General features: G+C 40.0%; 1 protein-coding gene across 1 annotated transcript in view; it reads left to right on the forward strand.

The window, feature by feature from the left end:
• DNAH5 (dynein axonemal heavy chain 5) overlaps nt 1-19,918 on the forward strand; it is a 279,701-nt gene that overhangs the window by 169,062 nt on the left and 90,721 nt on the right. Inside the window, exons 44-51 of the mRNA XM_042953052.1 lie at nt 1,605-1,781; nt 2,191-2,392; nt 3,934-4,076; nt 4,792-4,926; nt 14,613-14,735; nt 14,913-15,126; nt 16,524-16,747; nt 19,014-19,212. Coding sequence (XP_042808986.1) covers nt 1,605-1,781; nt 2,191-2,392; nt 3,934-4,076; nt 4,792-4,926; nt 14,613-14,735; nt 14,913-15,126; nt 16,524-16,747; nt 19,014-19,212 — 1,417 coding nt within the window. The remainder of the gene's footprint in view (nt 1-1,604; nt 1,782-2,190; nt 2,393-3,933; nt 4,077-4,791; nt 4,927-14,612; nt 14,736-14,912; nt 15,127-16,523; nt 16,748-19,013; nt 19,213-19,918) is intronic.

A 19,918-nucleotide genomic window follows, 5' to 3' on the forward strand; every position in this document is an offset into this window, starting at 1 on the left:
AGTTCTTTAAAATACAGGTGATTGGGTCATACCCCAATCCTACCAGATTAGAATCTCTGGGGACAGAGGTCCAGGAGCTGGTTTTTGTTTTTGTTTTTGTTTTTAAAAGCACTGAAGTAGCTTCAGATTTGGCAACCACAGATACGGCAGCAAGCTCCAAGTGAAAAAAAGTATTTGTGTGATTTTCCCCCAATACTTCGCATCCACGAAGGCTTTTAAAAAATACTTTTACACCACTAGCTAATGAATGTTTAGACTTTGCTTTTTATGAAATAAGCTTCTATTATGTTCTATGTTGAGGCTGAATGAGGTCTTAATGCTGCACTTACCTAATTTTTTATAATGCTTTTCAATAATGCAGTTTCTTCTCACAAATGATGAGCAAGAAGCAAGACTCGCAAAGAATCAGACTGAAAGTGTTTAGAGCAGTATCAGGCAGCTCTAGGGAGTTATTAGAGGCAGGCAGGTGGAGAAGTTTTGTTCATAGGAATCTGTCAGCTCCTGGGAGCCAAGCTGATTTCTTGGCCTTGTGTATGACCTTTCTGCTTCCATCAACTTGAAAGTGCTATGTTCTGTTTTTGTTGCCGTGGAACCCTGGTAAATTCATGAATTGATGAATAATTTGGAATCAACATTTTATTGCTTCTGTTGAGTGTCTAAGAATGAGCCGATCTCTTGAGGCCAAGGGAACTTGTCTCAGCTTCAGAGAATATTGTGTGTTACATGGTATTTTGTTAGGGATCACATGCGCTTTTCTACAGTGGGCTCTCCAAGTGGCTCAATTCTCCATTTTCCTGAGTATTCTTTGATATTTTCCCACACTGGTTATTAGTTACATCAGAAGAAATAAAAGGAAACAGCTAATTTGATAAATCTTTGTTTCCCACTTAAGAAAACGTGGGTATGGATTTGCTGTGTTCATCTTTTAGTCCTTTTTCTTTTCCTGAATTATTTCTCTTATGTATGCCTCCTCATTGTCTTCTCGTGTATTTTAATCAAGAGCTGAAGACTTTTTGTCCATCTTGGTTTCAAGACCTGAGCACATGTATAGGGTGGTAACGAAACATGTGGGTTTGAATTCTGGACCTGGCTACCCACTGGCTGTGGGATCCTGGGCACATCACTTAAACTCTTTGGGCTTCAATTTTCTTTCTTTCTTTTTTTTTTTTTAATATTTTTTAAATGTTTATTCATTTTTGAGAGACAGAGAGAGACAGAGCACAAGTGGGGGAGGGGCAGAGAGAGAGGGAGACACAGAACCCGAAGCAGGCTCAACGCGGGGTTCGAACTCACGAGCCGTGAGATCGTGACCTGAGCCGAAGCTGGACGCTCAACTGACTGAGCCACCCAGAGGCCCCTGGACTTTGGTTTTCTCATCTGTAAAAGGAGGATAATAATAGTTCCTACCTCATAGCATTATTTTGAGCATTAAATGAGTTAACACATGAAAGAATGTATAGCAAGGCCTGGCACATCCCATCTGCAGTATTATCATTAGATGTTGTTATTATAGTCCGTTGATATTTAAAAAACTTTTGTCCCAAAACGGCCATTCTCCTGGCATGCTAATACATTTATTAGTGCATTAATATGTAAATTAACAGGGTTTCCTTAAGAAGCGCTCACCCCAAGAAGCTGAAATTCTTCGTCAGCTGTACATCAAGTCTTTTCCCGACCTGTATCGCTTCAGTATTCAGAACTTAGAACACAAGATGGAGATACCTGAGGCCTTTGTGATCATGCAGAGCATTGACATGCTTCAAGGGCTGATCCCTCCAAAGGTAAATTGCTCAACTTTCTAGAAATTTCTCTCTTATTAACTGAGCTGTGTTGTGCAGAGAGTATAGTATTTGAAACTGGCTCTTTTAGAGCTATGGATGGGGGAATGTTTCAAACGTCCCCCTGGATCGTTTTTATTTTTCTCATTACTTTTCTCCCCAAGTAAGTCACGGGTTTGTAATTTAGTGGCAAGTTCACAGTCATCTAATAAACATCCAGATTTATTTTGGGCGCTGACTTGGTATTGAGATAAATTCTGTATGTTTCCAGTTTTACTCATCTTTTCCTTGTTCTTGTCTTGGGAAAAGGTATTGTCCCTTTGACATTTTTTATTATTTTTATTGAAACCTCAAAGCACAATTTAGGCTTGAGAATTGAGTGACTAAAACAAAAAGTTTCTTCCGTGCCCAGGAGCAAGGTGCGGAGGTCACCGCAGAGCACCTGGGGAGACTGTATGTCTTCTCCCTCATGTGGAGCGTCGGGGCCGTGCTGGAACTGGAGGGCCGACGCCGGGTGGAGCACTGGCTGCGTTCTCAGGAAGCGCTGACCTTGGATTTGCCGCCTCTAGTGGGGACCAATGACACCATGTTTGACTATCATGTCTCGTCCAGTGGTGAGGATACTTGCTTCCGTTCCTACCTAACACACGGGAGCAGGTTTTTCCACTGGCTGATGTTTACATAGCTTTTATTTTTCTAAATGGTAATTAAAACACACGCTGTGAAATTAAAAGGGAAATCTTTATGTGTGATGAAACCTGATTGTTTCTTTTTCAAAACTTTATTTCATTTGTGTCCCAGATGCATATCTTCCCCTTGTGAGGTATATTATTTACTAAACTTTTAATGAATTAAAAACAAATTAGAGGGGCTCCTGGGTGGCTCAGTCGGTTGAGCGTCCGACTTCGGCTCAGGTCATGATCTCGCAGTCTGTGAGTTCGAGCCCTGCGTTGGGCTCCCTGCTGACAGCTCAGAGCCTGGAGCCTGTTTCAGATTCTGTGTCTCCTCTCTCTGACCCTCCCCCATTCATGCTCTGTCTCTCTCTGTCTCAAAAATAAATGTTAAGAAAAAAATTTTAAAAAATTAGAAAAGAAAAATCTCTGAATCAGATCTATTTCAGTCATTTGTATAATATAATCAGAAATTTACATAAAGATTACAAAGTGTGAAGTATATTTTTACTAAATATATGTTTATCTATGTCTATAGATCTATCCAGATATACCTTAAGTTTATTTATATGTGCATATATAAAGTACATCTATATAAAACATATATATATATATATACACAATATTTCTGTATCTTTTATTTTTGGTTCTATAATTAAAGGAAATACGTAATGAAAAGCTTATGAGATTAGATATTTTAAGTGGTTTTAGGTACATACTACTATCACTATATTCTTTTTTATTTTTTATTTTTATTTAAAAATTTTTTTAATGTTTGTTTATTTTTGAGAGAGAGAAAGAGACTGAACGTGAGTGGGGGAGGGGCAGAGAGAGGGGAGACAGAATCTGAAGCGGGCTCCAGGCTCTGAGCTGTCAGCACAGAGCTCAACGCGGGGCTGGAACTCACAGACCGTGAGATCAGGACCTGAGCCGAAGTCGGACGCTTAACCAACCGAGCCACCTAGGCATCCCAACTGTGTTCTTTTTGAATGTGTATTTATTTTTGAGAGAGAGAATGAGAGTGAGCGTGGGAGGGACAGAGAGAGAGGAGAGGGCGAGAATCCCGAGCAGGCTCTGTGCCGTCAGCACCAAACCCCATGTAGGGCTCGAACCCGTGAACTGTGAGATCATGACCTGAGCTGAAACCTAGAGTCTGACGCTTAACCGACTGAGCCACCCAGTCCCTTATCACTGTATTCTTAATTTTTATTCAGACATTATTGAAAACTGACATATTTAAAAAGAAAATTCCAAGACACTTCTTAATATTTCCTAATATTACCACTTTGGAATTGTTCCTTGGGAAATTCTGACTCGGCTGACACATACTTAAATACTACGTACAGCTACCATTCTAATCATTTTATTTTACGGGGAGATTTTGAAAGATGCTTTATGAGATGTCCGGGACATCTGCTCGTGACCGTTAGGAATTAAGTCATTAATAGGCGTATGAATATGTGAATGTTCTGTGTGCACCTCAGGTCAGTGGCTTCACTGGAACACGTGCACCGAGGAGTACGTGTATCCACCTGACGTCACTCCAGAATACGGCTCCATCCTGGTACCAAATGTCGACAACGTGAGGACCGACTTCCTAATCAAAACCATCGCTAAACAGGGCAAGGTACGGCTCTTTAACTTAATTGCTAACAATAGCACATTTTCAAACGTCCCTTGAAAACACAAGGCATCTTGCATTTATCTTAGAATGCTTTAGGTTGCTGTCCAGAGGAAATGAAAATAGGACCCAAATGGATATACTACTTTTATTATTCTCCACTGACAGCCGTAGAGTTGCCTGGTTCCAATTCATGAGCAAGTGATTTGTTCTCACATGTTAGTTGAGAGACAGTGAATTTTGACTCGTTTGTCCAAAGAGACATTCTTCTCTTCTGATAATTGTGTTAGTTTGCCAGGGCTGCCCAAATAAATCACCACAGGCTGGGTGGCTTAAACGACAGACCTTTCTTTCCTCCTAGTTCTGGAGGCTTGGAGTCCAAGGTTAAGGTGCTGGCGGGTTTAGTTTCCCCGGAGGCCTCTCTCCTTGGCTCGCAGCTGGCTGCCTTCCCTGTGGTCTTTATCTGTGCTCATCCCTCCTGTTACCTGTGTATCCAGACTTCCTCCTCTTCTACAGAGGCTGGTTAGATTGAACCAGGGCCCACCTTAATGGCCTCATTTTAACCTCATCATCTCTTTAAAGGCCCTCTCTGCAAATACAGTCACATTCTGAGGCCCTGGGTATTAGGGCTTCGGCGTGTGAATTTGGAGAGGGGGAGCACGATGTAGCCCATAATCATTTTATTGCATTCCTTGGGTTTCTTTCTCAACTTCTCTTTTAGGCCGTGCTGTTAATTGGGGAGCAAGGAACAGCCAAAACAGTCATTATCAAAGGATTTATGTCAAAATACGATTCTGAAAGTCACATAACCAAGAGTCTGAATTTTTCTTCTGCAACCACCCCACTGATGTTTCAGGTACTGGCTCTTTGGTATTGCTCGTTAAGACCAAGTTTGTGATAAAGTTTGGAGGCTCCACTCTCTTCCCTGGGAAGCCTGTGCCCATTGACTTCATCTGCACTTTTTCCCAGCCGTGATAAGTCCCCTACATATGCCTTCCATTATCTGTATTATTTACCTGCAATAGAATCTCCCCCTAGTTGAGTTATACTGTATAATCTTAAATTGTGGAGAAATAAAAAGCTTATACAGGGAGTTAAACGCCCCAGTACTGTTTAAAATATGTAAAGAAAGCCTGTGAACATGTAAAACCCAAAACTGAAAGGAATATCATTCATTCCTCCATCCAAACCTGCTTCCTCTCCCTAGTGTCTGCTCTTCTGTCGTTGTTACTATTATTCTAGCCTCTAGGCTAGATACACCGGTCGTCTTGGATGGGTCTCTCTTGAATCAAGGTCTGAAAATGTAGCTACGGAAATACTTTTCACATCTCCTTCTTTCTCTTCATTCTCCCTGCCCACCTCTCCATAATTCACATTCTCAGGGTCCACACCGGGGTATTAGTGTGGAAAGATCTCCGACTGGTGCAAGTCTAATTCTCTTCCAGTCTTGCTTTCGTTCCTCGTCTGATCTCCAGTCCTGACATTGCTGATTTATTTTGTTGTATCCTAACTTAACATTACACCATGGCTCCCATTATCAATTGCAGGAATAAATCGTAGAGTTAGCACATTCAAGAGTTTACCCTACTGTATTATTGAGGAGTAATAGAAAAAAAAAATTCCTCAAATTTGCTTTGCTTCTGTGAACAACACTGCCAAGAATGACTGGGATCGCAGTGGTGGCCTGGTGGTTTTGCTCTGGTCCTAAGTTGTTTAAGACCCTGTGGAAACTGGGGAGAGAATCCTATGTGTCAACTCATGCTTGGGTTGTTTTCAAATCATCCCTCATATCTGTTAGAACATGAATACATAAATAAAAAGGATACATTTCATAACTTGAAGATGGAAGGGGAATTTTTAGGAGAATTCCAACCCGAAGAACTTTGGTCTTGATTAACTTTGTTGTGCTGTGGTTGTTGGAATTAAAATATCAAAGAGCAATGAAAATTGTTGACAGCCTGGCTACATCCTGACCTTTTATCCCTTCATGTAATTGGTGACTGGAGAGCGCCAATAAACTAAGACCATTGATTAAGTTTCTAAATAAGACTGTCAACTGTTTTCTGCTCCTGTTAGAGATGGAATTTCCAATGCCTGCTAGCCCTCTGTCAGATGAATACCATTTACCGTGTCGTGATGGGAAGGAATGTCTGCATGGAAGGTCAGCCTGAAACTGCAAAGACTGAGCTGTGATATTTTCGTGTTTGGGGAATAGCACGTTAAATTACCCTAGGCTGGCAAGATGCTAATGTTATACATATTCCTTTGTTACTGACATTATGCACATTCCCTTGGTATTGTCTCACATTTGAAGAACTTTTGTTAGTTTTACTTTAGGAGAGCATCCCCTTAAAGGCTTTAACTATAACTTCTTTGCGGATGCAGGTTTTCAAACATTAAATGAAAGTGTGATTCTTTCCCCCTATTATGTTGGGTAATTATCAATTCACATTTCTTGAGACTGGAGTAAATCTTTAGGGCTGTAATGTAATTCTGACAGTAACTACCTGGAGTTACTGAGGCTTTACAGGCAAAGGGCTCAGTCCCCCCCAGACCTTCCCTCACTTCGGGTATCAGCCACCTGCCTCAGTTTCCAGGCCACCAGCATTTCCGAACACCTGGCTCAAAGTTCAGCGGTTCCTATGACTCTGTCTCCGTAATTCACCAGAATGACTCTCAGAATTTAGGAAAGTGCTGTGCTAATGATTACAGTTTCATTATAAAAGATATGAATCAGGATCAGCCACAAGAAGAGATGCATTGAGGCAATGGTTGGGAGGATCCCGGCCGAAACCTTCTTGTGTCCTCAGCATGTGTTGTCTTCCAGGCACATCCAAGCGCGTCCCCAACTGGTAAGCTCACCTGAACGACACTGTCCAGAGCTCTGTCGGGCTTCATGACGTAGGCGTGACTGATGGAATCATTGGCCATGTGATTGAACTCAGTCTCCAAGCCCTCTCCCCTCCCAAAATATCCACTGATGTCACGTGGTCCAAATCACCAACCCTCAAATCACACAGTTGGCCTTTCGGGCAAGAGTAGACTGAGGGGACCCACCATGAACAACAGATTCTTATTACTCGGGGAATTGCAGGTGTTTAAAGGCTCCCTCCTAGGAACCAGGGACAAAGGCCAGCCAAATCATTTAGTATGTAACAAGACCCTGTCACTGTATTTTTACTAGTAACTCTTGGTGTTATTTACTCCTTCAGGGTGATAAAGATCTGTAGGCTTTATCACGAGACATTTATTAATTCCCTGGAAAAAAGGCATATGTTATCTAGAAAGCAGCCTGTTTGTTGATATCAAAATTCATAAACGATGTAATAGATTTCTAGAAGTTGCACCACATTGGAATGTAATAATTAGGATAATAATAGGCAGGCTTTTAGAACACAAACATGTGTGTTCTTTCAGGTCCCATTAGCTGATTCCCAGCTACGTTAGCCCAATTCCCTCCGACCCCGATGTCAAGCTGTCATCGATAGTTCACTGTTTCTTTTCCTGCTCAGAAGCATCATAGGATCATGTAGTCTGCTCAGTGCCTGTTGACTGCTGAGTATCCAAGCTTTCTACTAAGCTAGACTCATTAATTTTAGAAAGTTTCAATTACCTAACCTGCTATAATTAACTTTCTCATTGTAATTTTCCACCGTTCATGCTAAAGTGAGTTTTGAGGGAGATGAGCATCTTTCTGGGTATCTTCTGCTTACCTGGATCCAAACGCAACTGCAATTGTAGACGAGAAAATAGATACTGTGCGTCCCTCCTGTGTTACCACGATAGCACACGGTCCAGTCGAGGCCACACGTCTGTTGCTTGACAGGTTATCTTCATTTATGGTTTTTTTTATTTTCCCCAAGGTGTCACATGCACAGCTTTTGTCAGTGTTTGACTATATGTCCGTCTTCATCTAGAACAGTCTAGTTTACTTCCATTGGCTTGGATTAATAAGTAATGGCATCCCTGTAACTATCGAAAGTGTGTAGTTTGGGCAAAAGTTGTACGATGCCCTGATCTTTTTGGCGAAGGCAATTCAGTGAGTCTTTTAAGAGAGAGATCTCAATTTTTTCCCCAACAAATATTATTTTAAGTGTTTTCTTTCTGTTTTAGAGGTAATCTACACATACCTTTAAAAAGTTAAACAACACAGGAAGTTAAGAAGAAAGTTTCTTTAGAGAATTTCTGAAAAAGTTGATCTTTTCTAAAAATAATCTTAAAATGTTTTGAATATAATTGTCTTTTAAATAGTTGTATGGCACTAGGTTTTCTTTTTAAAAAATGAGACTCATAGAGCCGAGAAAGAAATTCCACATTTTTTTTAAAGACTCAGAACCACTTTTCCAAATGAAATCATATGCAGAAGACTAAGCTATGAAACAGGTGACCATAGATTTGCTCTGGTGGAATTGGAGCTGGACTCCTGAAACCCTTCCTGACTTCATCCTTGCTTCCTGCAGAGGCCCCTATGGTTGCGGAAAATCCTTCTGATTCTTCAGAGCATAGTTTTAAGATGAGTTTCTGGAGTAGAATCATAAGAGATAATATGTGAAAGTATTTTTCCACGGTGAAGGTCTCTAAAAATGTCAGGTTTTACTGTTACTATGAATGTACTCAGTTCGAGGGAGACTGATGTACTTGTCTGTGTTCACACAGTTAGCCGATAGCAGAAACTGGTGAGAAACCAGGTCCCCATATGTTCTGTGCTTTTCCAGTTCACCCGTATGCCTCCTTCCAATTGGCTTTTCTTTATCCACATTAATATTCAAATGACTGATTTATCACTTAGTGATCTTGTTTTATTTTTAGCTTCTACTTACCTTGTTATTGTCTTTTCACATTGTTTTAGATATTTTACTTTTCTTTATAATATGCTATTGAGCATTTTACACTTTACTAATGTAAGATTTTTCATTTGCTTTTGGTGATTTATAGTAAAAGGGGAAGATCTTATTCAAGCATTAGATGTCTTTAAAAAAAATTTTTTTTAATGTTTATTTATTTTTGAGAGAGAGACCACAAGCAAGGGAGAGGCAGAGAGAGAAGGAGACAAAGAATCTGAAGCAGGATCCAGGCTCTGAGCTATGAGCACAGAACACAACATGGGGCTCGAACTCACAAACCGTGAGATCATGACCTGAGCCGAAGTCGGATGCTTAACCAACCGACCCACCCAGACACCCCTCAATAGATGTCTTAATAAGAACATAAGCTGTCCATTTTAATCTTTTAGCTAAACAGCAGATATGTAGGCCTAAAATTAAGCATATTTAAAATTTTTTAAATGTTTATTTATTTTTGAGAGAGAGAGAGAGAGAAAGAGAGAGACAGAGCATGAGTTGGGGGGGGGGGGCAGAAAGAAAGAAGGAGACAGAGAATCTGAAGCAGGCTCCAGGCTCTGAGATGTCAGCACAGAGCCCAATGCAGGGCTTGAACTCACAAGCCGTGAGATCATGACTTGAGTTGAAGTCAGATGCTCAACCGACTGAGCCACGCAGGCACCCCAAGCATATTTTATATTTCAATTCAATTGGATGTAATATATATGAAAATGACTTAAATGCTGATATATAGAGTTACCTGTAAGTGATAATAAAATATCTTTCATCTTTATAATGCATTAAGCTCACCCTGTACTTTGACATATATCATTTATGGATAATACTGTGTTGTGTATATACACACATACACATGTATCTGTAATTTAAATATCTTTATATACACTTCCACTTGTGACTATGCAGGTTATGCAGATTTGTGCTATGTCCTATTACAGAGACAATTGTGTGAATGATAAACCCAAGAATTGGGCAGTGCACAACCTTCTCAACTGTACATTACCCTGCCAATATCTCTTCCAAGGCAGTGTTCCGCCCTCTATCTGGTTGGGGAAATAGACATGTATACAATCAAGTATAACTGATGTGATAAGTGCTACTTATGGTGTAATCTACAAGTGTTGTGGAGACCAGAGGAGGAAGGAAGTAATTTCTTCAGAAGATTACAGAAATCAATGTAATGAAAAAGCTGACTTTACTTAAGGAAATTCCATACTTATGTCATATTAATATTATATATTTTAGGAATTATAGAGGCTGAACTATTAAGAATTAATTCAAAAAATTGAATTACCCCTAGTTGTAGGGCTCCTAGCTTAGCATGGACACGGGCAGCTTTCTTCACCTGCATTCCCAAGTCTGTCTGGATTTCTAGCCTTCTGGTTTTTATTTCTTAAAATGCTGTTGTCACAACTTGGGCTAGCCCTCGCATGCCATGTGTGAGATAGGCAGACAACAAGAACAGAATCTTTCTAAGATTCCATAGAGTGCTTAAGATGATATCATGCTCACTAGCGTCCTTTGATTTCAGAGTAAAGTTTTTGTTTGTTCTCAGACAACAGCATAAACCGCCCTTAGTCCAAGTTCTTGCTAGAGATCTCAATTTTTTTTTTTTTTTTATCAATAGCTGTGTCGAGAGAAGTGACATTTATGGAAGATCATTCATCTAAATCAATTTTTGACAAATTGTGTTTAGCTGATGCTAATGCTGAGGGATTTTTTTGGCTCAGAAATGGCTACTCTAGGAATATGTAAATAAGGACCCTTTAACGAACACTAGCCTGTGAGCTGAGCATCACTGTGTGGTATGTGTTTTATTGTTAACTGAATACGAATGAATTACGATGGTGAGGGCCCAGAACAAAGAGACTAAGGGGTCTTTAGAGGTGAGACTGGAGATGTACGTGGGAACATCATGGCACTCCTTGTAAATCACTCCTGGAGAACCGGTGGAGTATTTTACAGGGTGACACTGCCCCTTTAGAAGGCTCATGCTGTCTGCAGAGGGGAGGACAAGATGAAGAGATATGGGTGTTTTCAGAGAGAACTGGGAGATGAGGGCTGGACCAAGTAGAAAAGTTAGAATGGAAGCACACCTGTTGTTGTCTGAGTAGGTGTTGTTAGAAGAGAGGGGTAGGGGCGCCTGGGTGGCTTAGTCGGTTGGGCGTCCGACTTTGGCCCAGGTCATGATCTTGCGGTCCGTGAGTTCGAGCCCTGTGTCAGGCTCTGTGCTGACAGCTCGGAGCCTGGAGCCTGCTTTGGATTATGTGTCTCCCTCTCTCTCTGCCCCTTCCCCACTCACTCTCTGTGTCTATCAGAAAATGAATAAACATTAAAAAAAATTAAAAAAAAAAAAGAAGAGAGGGGTAGAAGAGAAAGAAGAAAGTTACGGATGACTCCCAGGTTTCTTTTCCTCATTTATCTGTATATCAAATACTTACAAATAAGGACACTGCGCCATATACCTTTCTGGACACTGAGGTTGTAGTGATGAACAAGACAAACAAAATGTCTTTCCTCTTTACATTCCAGTGGGAGACACAGTACTCAGATAAACAAATATGCCAATTTTTGTTAACTACACCAGGGTCCATCTCACCAAAACAGTGGTTGAAGTGGGAACCCAGGTGAAGGAAATCAGAGAGTGTGTGGGTGGCGAAACACAACAAAGATTATCTGTAGTTCTTTAGACTGATTTTTTGGGGGAGACAGAAAATTCTAGATAAAATTGTAAACCACACAACATAGTATATATGACTTATTAAGAAGTTATCAGGACTGGCTGGCGGAGGCAGAATGGGGGAAGTTTAAGAGTTTGTGACATGAATCCCCCTGAGAAAGACAAATAACTGACCTTGGGAATATCATTGTTCAGGGAGGAGGAGATACATCAAATAGGAGTATGGAAATTAGAAGAGAGAGAATGTATTGATGTTGGATGGGGAAATGTTTGGACGGGACAGTCAGGTCATTGGTGTAGATCCCTGAAATGGGTGCCCAGCAGGGGGTGCAGACTTTGGGGTAAGGGGCATTTATGTTGGATATGTTGACTTTGTGATGCCAAGTATGGATCCTCCCAAGTGCGAAGTCCAGCTTGAGATACTAGTCCACATATATGGTTTTCCCAAACATTTCCAAATAGTTATGTGATGGAGTAGAACCTACAGTTCTTGTGCTTCCGAACTCTAGGAGGTCTCCTCAACTCCAGATGCATTAGGTAATGATTTAATGGGTAGCAGTTCTAAAAACAGAAAGGTCTCAACTCCAGGGTCAGAAGCTGCTTCATTTTACTCCCTCTTGTTTTTTTGTTTTTTTTTTGTTTTTTTGTTTTTTTTGTCAGCTTAGCCTTTTTATGACATATATAGTTTACTAATGATTTCCTGTTATTTTGAAAAAAAAAATAGGGTCACCGTGAAGGGGAAGAAAGTGCAGGTGTGGGACTATTACTCCATATCACTTCACCTATTCCACCTGTGGCTTTTTACCTCTTAGGTGGCACCCAAGACATAAAATCTTTTTTTTTTTAATGTTTATTTTTGAGAGAGAGAGAAAGAGAGAGAGCGCGAACGAGCTTGAGTGGGGGAGGGGCAGAGAGAGAGGAAGACACAGAATCTGAAGCAGGCTCCAGGCTCCGAGCTGTCCGCACAGAGCCCGATGTGGGGCTCAAACTCAAACCGCGAGATCATGACCTGAGTCCGACCCTTAACTGAGAGCCACTCAGGCGCCCCAAGACATAAAATCTTCATGTGTTTAAGAGGTCTCGTTAATAGACAAGGGAATATCTGGAAGGCTCTAGCTTGCCATAGGAAGGTGTCAGGAGATTATGAATCGCCTTATACATTTAAATTCATTGAAAAGCAGAGCTAAGTTTAGCCAGTTCATTACTTTAAACAGCTTGCTTTTATTTCAGGGAAGTAGGAAATTCTTTTTGCCATTGTACTGTTGTCATGAGAGATTTACTTTGTAATTGAATGAGTTGTGATATATTTATATATCTTTATATTTGGAAATGGTGAAAAAATGTCATATCTCTTGCCCTTATTCATTAAAATGGTGATGGGAAATTATAATTTGAAATGACCAAACTGCAAAGATTTCCAAGGACAAATATATGACTTTTTGCTTCTATGTTGGCCTTATTTTGTGGTTGTGTCTTGGATTATTGAAGTCATTTTTAACTAGTTTGCTCTTCATCATGAAATAAGTAAGCTTTTTTGGATAGGAGGAGGATGCATTTTGGGTCAATGTATCTCCACTTTCTCCTACATTTATACACTATCTTTTTTTTTTTTTTAATTTTTTTTTTAACGTTTATTTAGTTTTGAGACAGAGAAAAACAGAGCATGAACGGGGGAGGGTCAGAGAGAGAGGGAGACACAGAATCCGAAACAGGCTCCAGGCTCTGAGCAGTCAGCACAGAGCCCGATGCGGGGCTCGAACTCACGGAGCGCGAGATCGTGACCCGAGCCGAAGTCAGACGCTTAACTGACTGAGCCACCCAGGTGCCCCTATACACTATCTTTTTTAAATGTTTATTCATTTATTTTGAGAGAGAGAAAGAGAGTGAGAGAGCATGCACACCATCTGGGGTGGGGCAGAGAGAGAGGGAGAGAGAATTCCAAGCAGGCTCCACACTGTCAGCCCAGAGCCCATCGCAGGGCTTGACCTCATGAGCCAGGAGATCGTGACCTGAGCTGAAATCAAGAGTCAGATGCTTAACCGACTGAGCCACCCAGGTGCCCCTACATTATCTTTAACACAACTTAAAATCTTGGATCAGTGAATTGCTACAGTGGTAGGTATGGAACGAGGTCTTTAAGACTGAGCTTCTAGAGCATGAGGACCGTGAAGCCTTTTCTGTTTTATTTGTGTGCTAGCTCTGGTTACTCAGGGCATACATTTTGAATGACTGGTTGATTTCCAAACCACACGGTACTACCCTTGAAATGATCGATAGTCTGGGTCCCTCCCCAGGTTTCCCTTACTTCTCCCAATACTCCTTTTTTCATATTGCTAGGAAAAAGTGTGGTTTTTAAAATTTTTGTTTGTTTGTTTGGTTTTTAAATAGAGCCCAGTATAGTCTTCTTTAGAAGAAGCTCAGAATGGAGAAATGAGAGAGACCCAGCGGGGCGTGGTTTGCTATTTTGTATCAGGGGGTGGGAGGTGATTCACTGTGCTTGCAGCTGTCCCAAAGCATTGGATCTGGATTGTGTCCACTACAGAAGCCCGTGGGTGGCCTTCTCAATGGAGACAGAGCAGTCTTCACGTTGGGACGGGCTGTGTGGCTCAGAGCACCGACCTAGGAAGCTTCTTGGACCGTTGCCCTGTTTAATTTTGTCCCTGATTTACAGGGAAACTTTTAGAAGGGCTAAATTCTTCGAATAATGGGGCTGGGGAATGCAGTGTCATCCGTATAAGAACAATGAGACAAAATCTTTAGGAATAGACTAAGGAGTCTCATCCCACTCCAAATTTACAGTAATTAGAATTTCATGTACTCCAAAATTAAAGCAGATTTTCGAAGGTGAACATTATGCAAGACACTTGAGGCACTTCATGCCCTGGTTTCCGGAATTAAGGAGAGTTTTGGGGGGTGTTTGTGAGTAATTCCTGTCAATTCAAATGTTCCTAGATTTTAAAAATCATTCACCGTGTCTTAGGGTATATTTTCACAAATCTTTCTGTTGGCTTTCTTGTTTTGCAGAGGACAATAGAGAGCTATGTGGATAAACGCATGGGTACAACGTATGGCCCTCCTGCGGGAAAGAAGATGACTGTTTTTATTGATGATGTGAATATGCCAGTAATCAATGAGTGGGGCGATCAGGTATATTGGTTCCATTGCACACTTTATGTCAACTCAACATTGATGAGTAAATATTTTTCTACTTTTTCAATATGCTGTTACTGAATTCCAAGAAATTCCATTATTTGGCAACATCAAGGCATTAGCTTCTGGGATGTAAAGGAGTGACCTTTAAATTCTGAACGTTGTCTTTCTTAGGTTACTAATGAGATAGTACGACAGCTGATGGAACAGAATGGGTTTTATAACCTGGAGAAGCCTGGGGAGTTTACCAGCATTGTGGACATCCAATTTTTGGCAGCCATGATCCATCCTGGGGGTGGACGCAATGATATTCCCCAAAGACTCAAAAGACAGTTCTCTATATTCAACTGCACGTTGCCTTCTGATGCTTCCATGGACAAGATCTTTGGTAAAATGGTGTCAGTGGGGCACGGGGAGGGAGTAATACCTACTTGCATTCCACTGAGAAGATATCTACCCAGAGGTCAACACAGAAGGGGCATTGGGTGGCTCTTCAGTCCTTTTTACCATGTACCCTCAAGTAGTGTTTATATCAGGATTTTGTTTATATAAGGAATTTTTATATATATGTAGTGAATTGGGTGCCTAGGTAGATCCTTTCTACCTTTGTTTTTCTTAAAGTGACTGTTGCCAGCTTCTTAACCAAGGAGGCCAAACATTAAATGAACGTGAAGATGATGAGATTTTTTTCCTCATGGATATACCTATTTCAGGTCCAATTGATCGACTACCATGCCAAAAGTTTATGTGGCTGAGACTTTAACCAAGCCACGTAATGATTTTGGCCAAAGCAATAATTTTGCCCATAGCAGAGATTAGCCAGAGTCTGATCATCAGAGTAATTTGCAGGATTGTAATAAGTTACTGATTGATTAAATATGTAGTATTTCGGAAATAATATCTAGCCCAGGAGATAAACACTATATATCTCTATAGATAAACACTATATATCTACATATCTATATCTATATCTATATCTATATCTATATCTATATCTATATCTATATCGACACTAGCCCAGGAGATAACTATGATTGTCAAACTGAATAATGAAAAGAGTTTATAGTTGATTTTGTAGTTTCTCTTTGCAGAAAAAGAGTGTAAAGTTATGTACGCATTGTGTTAGGTGTTAACTTACCATTTCTGAAACTACTACTGAGAGAAAATGCATTAGGATACCCTAATTAATTTCTGGCAGACTAGAATGTCATCTCAGCACCCTGGGCTAGTGGGGTTTGGCTATATCTGCCTTCAATCATGATAGTGGGCAAAAGTTTGGAAACCAAGTGATATGTGAATTGTCTAAACCTGGGAAAATTACAATGGACGAGAAAAAAAAAAAGACCCTAATCAATTTTAATTATTCTTGTTTTGCCTAGAAAGTTTTACACACAAAGTAAATTAAAATATTTTGTAATGCTTGGAAAGGCAACAGTAGAATGGAGAAATCTTAAGGGTTCCCGGCACCTCCCTTTTCCTTATGTCTTTCGAAAGCACCTTTATATATGTAACGTCACCCACTTAATAATATTGAATTCATTTACCTAGAGTTTTCAGTAGTGTTTCTTAACCAACTTTTCAGTATTTGGATGCTAACTTCCTTGAGCCTATATCTATTTTTTAGATTAAAAAAATAAGAGAACACGAATGTAAATTTCTTTGATATGTGGTCATTGATTATACTGTGTATAATAATTGTGCAAACTCTATAGTATAATGTTTTCCATTTTAATTTCACTGACTTGAACCATCACTCAGAATGTTACGACTTTTTTCCCCTTTCAGGTGTGATTGGGGTAGGCCACTATTGCAGTCAGAGGGGCTTCTCAGATGGCGTGAGAGATTCAGTAAAGAAATTGGTCCCCCTGACACGTCGACTGTGGCAGATGACCAAGATGAAAATGCTCCCTACCCCTGCAAAATTCCATTATGTGTTTAACCTTCGAGATCTTTCTAGGATCTGGCAGGGAATGCTGAACACCACCTCAGAGGTTATCAAGGAACCAGATGTAAGTGAAATATAAGAGGAGAAAATAAATGGCATCGTTATTTATTCTATTCCCTAAACTGTTATTCGTAATGTAATGTTTAGTGGGATGATGAAATATTTTGGGATGTTTTAGCATGCATTTTTTTTCTGCCTTTCAACTAACATAAATAAGGGAAAAGTACATCAGGAAGTTTCTTTTAAAAAATTCCAATTAAATTTATACTTAAGGAAATAGTATACATAGTTATTTTCTAATGAATGGAATAAACAATTGATCTTATTTTCCCATTATATTTTTCTTATACTAAATAATGGAAAGAATCAGTATTGATTTTATTATGTAATAGTCTCCATATTTTAAACTTGACATCTTAGCTTTAAAAAAGTAATTATCTTTATAAACACTCAAAATTGAAGAGACCATTTTGTTGTTAATCATCCACGATCTTTCTTTTCCGTGTAACTAGATGAACTAAAACAATTATGTATATTGGCATAATTAAGAAGAGGCAGAAAAGTAGAAAGTCCATTTGGCTGAGAAATGAGCATTTGTACACACACTTGAATATAACAGTTCCTAGCATTAAAAGAATTCTCTTCAAACTAGAAACATTGTGGAAAAATTCCAAAGCATGGCCTGTGTGCTCAGGCTAAGGTAATATTGGCTTCTCTTTTAGCTTTTTATGGAATGGAGAAGGTAATTAAGCAAACTGGCTTTAGGGATTTGTCCACATCAATACACAGGAACAATTGAGATATCAAACAAACCATCACTAGGCATATTGAGTAGTGACTATAAAAAAAAAAACCCAGCTTTGCCCCAGATGCTCACAAAGTAGGTAACCACATGGCTGACTCCAAAGAAAGACGTTTTGGGGAAAACTCACTTTCCTTGTTACAGAGAACAGAAAATAATTTTAGCAGCAGGGAACATTTTATCTTGTTTTTTTTTCCCCTCAAAGTCATTGACACATTAGTGGCCATGCAGAATGCAGTTCCCCAATATTATTTTTTGAGTAGCCAGATTTTGATGCTTACTTGAAATCATCATATTTCCAGCAATTGATGTTGTCATGAACTTCTGTCTTAATTAACTGAATCATTGAATATATTTTACTAAATTCCTTTTAAATTTTGGTAACCAAATATAACCAATAGCATTTTATCATTAGTAATATAATAGCTTAAAAACCCCCTAACCTGCAAAATGTTAGCAAGCTCACAAATTTCCACCAGTCTTTCATATCAGATGAACTTGCTATAGAAGCAAGTGTATCGAGCAATTAATATCCTCAACTTCCAATGAACTTTGCGCCTTGGATTACATAGACTAGGTGATTGTTTTGTTCAGATAATCCAGACTTGCTGCAAATTTCCTTCACATCGCGTTAAGTAAACATACCCTTCTAATAGTTATGTATGTGAAAATTGTTTATACACTACATTTTATTTTCTGATCTGGCCACGTGAATGTAGGTGTCTTATCCAAACAGACTAATTTATCACAGGTTTAAGACTTTTATGTAGCATATTACCTTGTTGGTTAATCAGAGTCATTTTAGTGATTTGTCTAGGTTTGTTTTCATTTTAATGTAAAGACTGAACATGAATAGACACTACTCTATTTGATATACTTGATTAGACCAACTTGAAATAAAATACTTTTTTTAAAGTGTATTTTTTGAGAGAAAGAGAAAGAGAGTGAGAGTGTGTGTGCGGGTTGGGGAGGTGCAGAAAGAGAGGGGGACAGAGGATCCAAAGAGGGCGGTACTCTGACAGCAAAGAGCCTGATGTGGGGCTCAAACTCACCAGCCACAAGATCAAGATCATGACCTGAGTCAAAGTTGGATGTTTAACTGACCGTGCCAACCAGGCACCCTGAAATGAAGTATGTTTTAACCTTAAGTTTTAATTTTTTAAAAAATGTTTTTAATGTTTATTTATTTCTGAGAGAGAGAGCGAGAGCGAGAGAGAGAGAGAGAGAGAGAGAGAGAGAGAGCCTGAGCGGGGGAGGGGCAGAGAGAGAGGGAGACACAGAATCCAAAACAGGCTCCAGGCTCTGAGCTATCAAGTCCCACGTGGGGCTCGAACTCATGGACCTCGAGATCATGACTTGAACCGAAGTTGGAGGCTTAACCAACTGAGCCACCCAGGTGCCCCTAACCTTTAGTTTTTAAAATGTAGCATCTTAGATCAGGAAGGATGGTGCTCTATAATTTTGTCAATTTGATTCCCAACTATGGCAAATAGGAACGAATAACACATTTTAATTCTGTTTTCAACAGGATCTGTTAAGGCTGTGGAAGCATGAGTGTAAACGTGTTGTAGCTGATCGTTTCACGGTTTCCAGTGATGTGACCTGGTTTGATAAGGCTTTAGTACGTTTGGTGGAGGAAGAGTTTGGTGAAGAGAAAAAACCCTTGGTGGACTGTGGATCTGATGCTTATTTTGTGGATTTCCTGAGGGATGCACCTGAAGTGACAGGTAAAGATGTGAAGCAGAATTGGAAATTCCCCAAAGGGATACTTGAAGACAGAAGGTTCAGGTTAGGGATGTTGAGTTTCTGGCTAGGAAAGTTTACTGAAACAAGCCTGGGACATAGTAGTTGCTCAATAAATACAGAATGCGTGGCTACTGATGGAGCTCAAAGATTAACTATTTTTTATACCTCTCAATCCTGCATATAAAGTAGATTTAGGAGGCAGGATAGGGTAGAAGAAAGTGCCCAGGATTTGTAGCTGTCACACAGTGGTACGTTTGTGGAAGGGATCTACCACACGTTAGCTGGATGACTCTCTGGACTTGAACCTCATTCTCCTCCCTTAGGAAAATGGAAATAGTAATATATGCGTCATGGGGCACTGCGGGAAATAAATGAAATATTATCTGCAGAGTGGCTTGGCAGTCTGCCGAATGGAAGGTAGCAAAAACCTTGGTTTATGAACATAATTCGTTCCGGAAACGTGCTTGTAATCCAAAGCACTCGTATGTCAAAGAGAATGTCAAGAACCATTGGCTCGGTTGAGGTCATGTGACATTTGGCAACACGTACTGCTCATATTGCAAGACATCGCTTGTTTATCAAGATAAAATTCATTAGAAATGTTTGCTCATCTCGCGGAACACTCACAGAACAGGGTACTCGCAGTCCGTGGTTTTCCTGTAGTTGTTATTTGGGTCGTCCCGAGTG

Source organism: Panthera leo, chromosome A1 (genome assembly GCF_018350215.1).
Source record: "Panthera leo isolate Ple1 chromosome A1, P.leo_Ple1_pat1.1, whole genome shotgun sequence".
NCBI classification, from domain to species: Eukaryota; Metazoa; Chordata; class Mammalia; order Carnivora; family Felidae; genus Panthera; species Panthera leo.